The sequence below is a fragment of the Hirsutella rhossiliensis genome (assembly GCF_020360975.1).
Source record: "Hirsutella rhossiliensis strain HR02 chromosome Unknown scaffold00003, whole genome shotgun sequence".
Taxonomy (NCBI): domain Eukaryota; kingdom Fungi; phylum Ascomycota; class Sordariomycetes; order Hypocreales; family Ophiocordycipitaceae; genus Hirsutella; species Hirsutella rhossiliensis.
Window position 1 is genome coordinate 3,423,044 of NW_025408669.1, and position 8,562 is coordinate 3,431,605.

An 8,562-nucleotide genomic window follows, 5' to 3' on the forward strand; every position below is an offset into this window, starting at 1 on the left:
GGTAAACGCTGTTGCTGTTGTTGTTGTTGTTGTTGTTGTTGTTGTTGTTGTTGTGCGCGAGCGACTGGAAGATGGGATCAGGGCCTCGATTCAGCCAACAGGAAGGGAGCAACAATGACGGACGAGGAGGGGAGGGGGACACGGAAACTTCTTTACGTACTAGTTAAAAGGCCACCCCGTCACGCTAAACGGCCACCCAAAAGTGGGTCAACTGTGGCTTGGTCGCCGCGCAGCGCCGATGCCGCAAAGGTGTGTGCGCGCATTCGCTGCCGGCATCGAGGTGCGCGCCAGAGGGCATGTTGAAGCCGCAATTGAAGCCGCAAAGTGAAGCTGGCCGTGATGCAAATTCAAGTACGTAGGGCCATGTTCTTGGGGTCGTAGAAAACACACTTCCGTCAATTCAAATGCAGCGTTAACGCCGGTAGCTATAGTAGACCCTCTGCACACAATTCCTGCTGTACAGACTCCTCCTCATCCACCTGCCGGTCCATCTCGTTAAAATCGGCTAAAGGGTCGTCTTCATCCTCTATATCCTCACCTCCTTGACGAATTGAGGGTATCGGCATTGGCTGCGTGGCACAGCGAATCGTGCCCTGCGTCTCGCCCGGGCCAGTAAGCTCATCGTCAGAGTCAGGCGTGCGGCGTACGGCACGCTGATACGCTCGTGGCATCGCTGTGCCAGGCTCGTACGAATCGCCATTGGCTTGAAGGTATTCCAACCCCGTTTGGTCACATCAGCAGCGCTGCCGGCGGTGTTGACGGTAGCAGCAGCAGCTTTCCTCCAGCCTTGCCCCAGCCTTGCGCTTCTTACCCGTAGCCTTCGTCTTCGTACTTTGGAGAGCCGCCGGCGCTGTGGACGGCGGCGGCCTTGTGGCCTCGCTGCGTTCGTCGGATTCCGCGATATCGTGTGCTGACGGCTCTCCGCGTGGCCGTTACGACCTCCTGCTGCCTCGAGGTTCAATGAGCCCTTGGGCCGGCCTTTCCCGTGCATAGGAGTGGATCGTGAGGAGCATCGTTAGGCTTGTGCTCTGCCATGCCAGAGCTCGTCAACGTCATTCATTTCGAAGGAACGGCGGCGGCGGCATTGGGCCGCTTGAAAATATCGTGACGGCAAGGAAGGCCAACCAAGACTTGACTTGAAGCCGCAGTGATGAAGAAGATCACAGCGGCCGGGCGGCGGCTTTTCTTGGTCGCTTGAAGCGGCATTCCTTGCCACAGCGCGGTATTCGCCCCCTATCTTCTGGAGCCCAAACTTTGCGGTATCGGACCTTGCGCGCGACCAAGCCACAATTGACCCACTTTTGGGTGGCCGTTTAGCGTGACGGGGTGGCCTTTTAACTAGTACCCTTCTTTAAGCTAACCAGCCCTCACTCCATCGTTCCCTCTCGCGCTCTACATACGTACATCTGACACGGGCTGACGCAAAGCCCCCCTCCTCCACGAACCATCCGCTTACCGTGCTAGACTAGGAACCAAGCCAGGCTGGATGGTAAATGACGAGCAGCCGATTGGGCGCCCGTCGGCTTCCCACGGCAGTAGTGCTTATCGATTGGCTTGTTTCGGCCGCCTGCCGGCTAGGCTCGGGGGCCAACGATTAATTAGCGGAACCCCCGGATGGTTTTTTCTTGGGGGGGGAGACGGCTTGGACGGCTTGGCGGGCCCCGGAAGTTTGGTTGAAGCTGCCGTCGAGTGCCAGAGAAAGTAACAGCGCTTCCCGGCTCGCCGGCATCTCTCGGACGTTCGCCGACTTCTATTCCTGGCTCCCGGCTGCTTTGGCTCTGCCGAACAGCCCGCCTCCTCGGCCCGTTGAGGCGTGTTCTCGCCCTGCTCCCTCTTCATGCTCTGAGGCTCCGTCAAAGGAGTCAAGCATAACATACACGAAAGTAAAAGAATTAAACAAGGCCCACAATGCCCCGTCCCAAGCCAGGCCCGTTACAAATGCATACCTGAGCACCGCCCCAAAGTCCGTGTCATCCATCTAAAGCCGCCCGTTGGAACAAATTCCGCCTCCCGTTCCGCTGAGGGGACCACCAGGACAAAGGCCAACGACATATATGGGCCGTACTTATACGTCCGTCCACTGTCGGCTCTTTGTCTTATTAGTCCACGTTTCGCACCTCCTCCCGCGGTGGGCGCCCGACAACGATGCCGCCGAGAGCCTCATGCATAGACTGGCGGGGCATGACAGCTGCCGAATGATGCACGGCCTTCGCAACATTAAAGCAACTTTGTTCAAACTTGTCAAAATCACCCGTCTGTACACTTTTTGCTCCAGCCATCCCCACCTTCAAGATCCTGCCCCGGCTTCCTCCAACATCCGTCAGTTGTAGTACCGCGGCTCATCAAACACATGGTATCGGTGGCCCCTCACGCCCTCGCCCCTAAACAGGCTCGGGAACCTCCATCCCTCGGGCACCTCAGACTCCTGCACGCGGCGGTCGCGCTGCTCCGACGGCCGCGCCTCCAGCTGTGCCGCCTCTGACGAAGACTGCGGGATGACAAACTTGCCAACCTGCAGCTCCGTGTCGGTAATGGTGCTGCGGCTGACGCGCGCGTAGCCCACGCGCCTGAGGCCCTTGTACAGGATGTACTCGCACCAGCGGTCCCAGTCCGACGCGTCAATGTCGTGCATGCCCGACTTGTCGCTGACGTACGTGTTGTAGTTGCCCTCGAGGGGCTTCGTCACCAAGTAACTGAGGAGGAATGCCGGGCGAGGTGTCGAACCCATGAGTTTGGCCAGATACTCTGACTGCAGGCGCCGGTCCTCGGGATCCTCCTCTTGGCCCGAGTGGAAGACGAAGACGTCGACCAGTTCACCGTAAACGTCGAGCGTTGCATGAATAGCCGGCGCCAGCTCGCCCACCGGGCTGGGCAGGAGGTGGTGCTTGGACTCGACAATGGGGAATTTGGACAGCAGGGCGGCACCCCAGGTGTGCTTGTTGGGTCCGGGCCCGTAGTCGACGTACATGCCGAGATCCTCTGCGAGGAACTGCGTCGTGTCTCGGTTGCCCATGATGATGCGCTGCAAGTCCGACTCCAAGAGGCCGACGACATCCAGCTCCATCTCCTTGATCAGGTCGCGCATGCGGTGCTCGGAAGACCACATGTCATTATCCAGAGAAAAGTGAATGGTCCAGATACCGGCAGTCAAAACACGGTCTTGCGGGTGGTACGGCTTGTAGTCGTTGGTAGGGAACCGCATGAAAGCCGCGCACAAAAAGAGAATGTTGACGACGAGCGCAGACACGCCGTAGTACTTCTTGTGCTGCGACTGGGAAGACCGCCGAGGCTGCTGGCGCTTCGGCTGCGAGGCATTAAAGTTGAAGACGCCTGCACCAATGAACCCCATCATCGCCACCATGATCCAGTCGGTATGTTCGCGCACAAGAGGGCCGCCGGGGACAAAGGCGTAGGCGACGACCCAGACATGGAACAGAACCAAGAAGACGTAGATGAAAAAGCCCAGCCCAAACGTCACGGCCGGGCTTTTCTTGGACGCTGTGGAAATCAGGGGTACCGAGACGGCCATCAGATAGGCAGCGAGGACTACGCCTCCAAAGTACCCCAGCCAATGGCTGAATAAAGTCAACACAATGGCGCCAAGTTTGCCCACGGCATATTGCCGCCAGCTACCCGCCAGCGCAGGCCTCGAGATGCCAACAAAGAGGCCGGCCGACATGGCAGCGACAGTGATCCAGCCATGGGTGGAAAAGTAGGGGCCGCGGATGGGGAACCCTTCCCACACCCATAATATCATGGTGCTTGTATCAGAGAGGAGGGAGTGAAGACCAAAGAACAGGCCGCCAACTCCGCAGGCTGCAAGGGCCGCGGAGCCGCCCTGCTTCCCTCCTGGCGGGGAGCCGCTCGTCAGGGGCGCCTTGCGCGTGAATCGCAGCGCAGCCAAGAGACCAAGGACAAGGCCAGTGGCGTTCCAGCCGCCATTGGCAGCATGCATGACGGGCCACACGGGGTTATTTGTCTGCCAGGCGAACTTGGCCGTCGAGGATAGGATTAGGCCCACCATCAGCCCGAGTAACTTGGACTCGAACCGGACTTCGTGGGCAGACTCGGCATGGAGCGACGCAACCCAGCCCAAAGTCGACATGGCAACGCCGAAGCCGACGATGAAGAGGCGGTAGACCGGGTTTACAACCAGATATGCCGCGACGCCGGCAAGTGAGAGCAAGTGGATGATGCGAAGGTTGCCCAGAATGACGGGTCGGAGTGGGCCGGCCAGAAGAGCCGGAGAGACGGAAACCATGACGAAAGCTTCATAGCCGGAAATTCCCATGTGCCAGAGGGGGAAGTCTGGAGGAGGCAATGAGAAGTTGTTTGACGATGAGGACGGGCAAACGACTTACACCAAACAAGAAGACCCAAGCTGGTCAGCATAGTCCAGAAGATGAACTAGACAGCGGTTAGAAACTGCAAGGGCTGCAAGATACAGGCACGGCGACGAGCGCTGATGGCCGCATCAAAGGATGAAGCCTCCAACTTACGCCGTGGTAGACACAGGCTGCGGTATCCAGTGCCTCAGACCAGGTAAAACGGAGGGCAAAGACGCCGCCGGTTGCTTTGTGCTTCCTGGCCGCCATGTCAGCAGATCGCCTCTCCCAGGACGCAGGGCATACTCACTCCTTTTCCAAGACGGCAGACGGCACGGACGAAAAGTTGTCACTGCGAAGAAACGTTTAGAGACGAAGACTCGGGAAACAAGTATATTGGACGTGACTGTACAAGTAGCCAGGACTATCTTGGAAGCCATTGCACGTACCCCTTGCTTGATCCCTTGACATCTCTTACCACGACTTCAAAAGTGTCAAAGTCGAGAGCGGTGACGGCATCGAATGCCACATCAAAGAGGATCAAGGCCCACTCAAAGAAGGCATAGATGGTGTAAGCTGTGCGCGTCAGCATCAGAACAAGGACGGCGCAGGGCGGCAGAGATTACCTCCGGCAACACGATGGACCTTGTGCCGAATGAAGAAGTAGACCAGAGGGACGAGGGTGCCGAAGAAGGCGCCGGCAAGATACTTGCGGTACTTGATGGCCTGCGGGTTGGCAGGGCTCAAGGCGATGCAGCCGGTTGTCCAGGGCAGGGTGGCGACAATGTAGGAAATCATCAAGATGTCATGCCAGTCGTGGTCGTCGGTCGAGGTGATGTAGGTCCAGCCACCGCAAGTGAGAGTGCGCAGGAAGCCCATGCTGGCAACGAAGCCGGGGAGCTTGGAACCGGGCTTCCGCGTCAGGAGATACCACAAGCCGACGAGAGCGAAGCGAGGGCCTGCACTCGTCAGCTTCCAACCAGCGAGGCAGCACGCATCGACACGAGAGCCGCACCGGAGGTTATAGCAATGAAGATCATAAAGAAGGATCGCTCGGGGTATCGATCGCCAATCGTCGCTGAGACGGAGGGGAACCATTCGTCGGGGTATCCGTAGAACTCATTCTGGACAATCTTGCGGTAGTGTAGCCCGACACCGACGACAAAGGCGCTCAGAAAAGCAGCTTGATGAGCTTGATTAGCACCAACAGGATTAGGGTCGAAGCAAGGAGAGGACTCACCATAGGCCACGACGGTATGCGCCCAGCTGACCCAGTGGCCGCCGAAGCTGAGGACGACGCCGCCGTCCTTGTCCTTGTATTTGCCCGCCATTGGGACAGACAAAGGAGAGTCGGGTAAAAGAGCGTAGTCACGACACCATCCGGCACATCCGGAAGAGCAGCTTGGACACGGCGACGACGAGGGTCAAGGGAAGAGGCAAGCGGCAAGGGATGGATTTTGCAGAGGGTTGGAGCTGCCGAGCCCCCTTGATTTACAGTGTAGGAAGTACGCGGCGGGACTCCGTCTCTGCTGCAACCAGGTTTCGGGTACTTTTGAGCGGGGCGCTGCTTCAGGGCACCATGTCCTCGGTAGAGGCGTCCAGAACACGTGGCTGACCAATCTGGCCGTTCCCATCGTGCGTACCGGGGCGACCATTTAAATAGTACCCAGATACCTAAAGATACTTGCAAGCTAGCTAACGTAGAGTAGCGGTACGGAGCACCGCCAGCAGCAATGCCCTGCGAGGCTAAGCTAGAGCACTACTCTGTGTTACACCGTTGACGGACCGCCCCTTAAAAAAATAAAAATAAAAAAGATGCCGACAGCCTCGTGAAAACCTCCATCCGCAAACCAATCAATCCACTCTCAACGTCCACCAGCAGGCAACTGGGAACCCGCCACCTACAATGGCCGGCGTCGCCGAAAAAGCGAGGTTCTTCCTCGAGCGATCGGTCCCCCAGCTCCGGGAGTGGGAGGAAAAAGAAATCTTCTCCAAGGTATGCTTGTCCCCCCCGTCTTACCTCTTGGTCTGCTGACGCTCACACGCTATAAAAGGATGAGATCCGTACAATTGTCCAGAAGCGCAACGATTTCGAGCACCGTGTCCTGGCTCCCGGAAACAAGCCTTCCGAATGGTCTGCGTTTGCCAAGTGGGAGCAATCGCTCGAGAAGCTCCGGGGCAAACGCTGCAAACGACTCAAGATCCACCACCTCAACTCGGCCCACGCTGGGCAGGGCCGCGTCATGGCCATCTACGAGCGGTCCGTCAACAGACACCCGGCGAGCGGCGACCTGTGGCGCGAGTATCTCAACTACACGGCCAGCGTCAAGGCGGCCAAGCGATGGCGAAGGACCATGACCAGCGCTCTCCGCATGACACCCACCGATCCGGAGCTATGGGTCATGGCTGGCCGGCGATCCGCACGCAACGGAGACATGGCAGCCGCGCGCAATTTTTTCATGCGGGGCTGTAGGTTCTGCACAAAGGACTGCTGGATATGGGTTGAGTACGCTCGGTGCGAGATGGAGTGGCTGGCCAAGGTGGACAAGCGCAAGGGCAAGCCTGGAAATGATCCGCTGCGGCCCGACAAGGTGGAGGATAAGGATCAGTTGCGTCTCGAGGACAGCGACGAAGAGAGCGACGTGGAAGAGGGAGGACGTGGACTGCCAGAGCCCTCTACAGCACAGGCCGACGTCATCGACCAGCAAGCCTCCCGGCAACTCCAGTCGAATCCCGCCATGGACGGGGCCATCCCCATTGCCGTCTTCGACATATCGCGAAAGCAAGCCTTCTTCAAGCCCCAAGCTGCAGAGTCATTCTTCTCCATGCTGGCGTCGTTCCGCCAGGTCTCGGTCCAGCCACGGATATCCCAACACGTCCTGGACGCCATGGACGAGCAATACCCAAACCATCCGTCGACCTGCAGCTGCCACATCCGGCAGCCAATCCTGGGCCTCAGCCCCTTTACGGCGGAATTCCCCCGGAACCTACGAGACGTTCTCACTCGTTTGGGAGAAGGATTAGAGTCTACTACCGACCGGGCGGCCTTAGAGCAGAAGACGGTGGCGTGGATAGACGAATACCTTGCAATGGACGGGTTGGACGAGGGCATCCAGAGGGTGCTGAAGCATACCAAGACGAAGGTGACGATGTCGTCAGGGCGGACATAGTGCGTGCTCGGGATAGGAGCCTTGCCGGGACATTGAAAAGGAGACCCGGCCCTCTGGCCTGAATATGGAAATCATATCCTGAGCAGCTCATGGGCGCGGTTATATGAAACGGCTCTCAGTGCGTGCCTCCAATCAAGTTCTTGCAGAAAGGGGGCTGTTTCAGTTTTCTGTGCACTACCATTTGTGTAGGCGATTCAATTTCAAGGTTGAATGGTTTTATGGCCCGGGATGCTATTGTTTTTCGACGTGAGCCACAGCCGTTTCTTGCAAACGCTGCCAGCCGGCACCCCCCTTCGCCTCTTATCCGCTCTTCTCTTACGTTCTCTCCCGTTGGTAGCTAAAAAAAATTGACAGCTCCAGCTTGGCTATAAAGCCCCAAGCCACGCCCACCTCGTCTCTCCTTCCTTTCTCTCTCATCACCAACATTCCTGTCTGCCCCTCAACCTCACCTCGTTCCCGCCAAGCGGACGAGGCCCTGGCCAGCCTCGGCTTGGCATTGGCCGTTGAGCCCTTTACCACCGTACGCCCGAGATGACAGCCACAGCCCATGGATACCAGTCAATACAGAGCATGCTCTACATCAGGGGCGTCTGCCTCTGCGTTCCTCTCATCTTCCTGGCAATCATGCGCGCAACCCATGTACGGGACGTACAACGGTCGATTTGACGAGGCCGTGGCGCGGCTCACGCACAGAAAGGCGGCCGCGTCTTCGTCATGGGACGCCCCGACGGCGGCAAGGCAACATTTGCCACCGAGGTGTGCGACGCGGTCCTCGCGGGCCCGGCACGGCTCGGACTTGGAGCGGAGCGGTAGAGCCCGATGACGCCGCCGACGACGCTGCAGAGCTGCAGAGGCTCGAGGCCCAGATGGAGGCGGCAAGGAGCGGCGGGGACGATGGCTGGGGCCAGGTCGCCTAGGACGAGGATCAGGAGGAACTGCAATCGACATCAAGGTGGATGGAGAATACTGCATCATCCACTCTGTTCAAATCCACTGCGCCAGCCACAGGGTGCAAGACTCGTGCCGAACATGGACGACCCAGACGCCAACGCTGGAGCGGGCCAAGG

General features: G+C 58.5%; 2 protein-coding genes across 2 annotated transcripts; one reads left to right on the forward strand and one right to left on the reverse strand.

Annotated features, from left to right (window-relative positions):
* Nucleotides 1-2,320: 2,320 nt before the first annotated feature.
* Nucleotides 2,321-5,656, reverse strand: HRG_03444 (frag1/DRAM/Sfk1 family domain-containing protein; the record flags this gene model as incomplete). Its single annotated transcript, XM_044861915.1, has 8 exons — nucleotides 2,321-4,308; nucleotides 4,362-4,407; nucleotides 4,500-4,584; nucleotides 4,636-4,677; nucleotides 4,775-4,901; nucleotides 4,952-5,284; nucleotides 5,341-5,508; nucleotides 5,566-5,656. 8 exons carry the CDS (start codon nucleotides 5,654-5,656, stop codon nucleotides 2,321-2,323), a joined length of 2,880 nt encoding a protein of 959 aa, XP_044722941.1.
* Nucleotides 5,657-6,231: 575 nt separating this feature from the next.
* Nucleotides 6,232-7,495, forward strand: HRG_03445 (u3 small nucleolar RNA-associated protein 6 domain-containing protein; the record flags this gene model as incomplete). Its single annotated transcript, XM_044861916.1, has 2 exons — nucleotides 6,232-6,321; nucleotides 6,380-7,495. The coding sequence occupies 2 exons, from the start codon at nucleotides 6,232-6,234 to the stop codon at nucleotides 7,493-7,495; spliced, it is 1,206 nt and encodes a 401-aa protein (XP_044722942.1).
* Nucleotides 7,496-8,562: the final 1,067 nt, after the last annotated feature.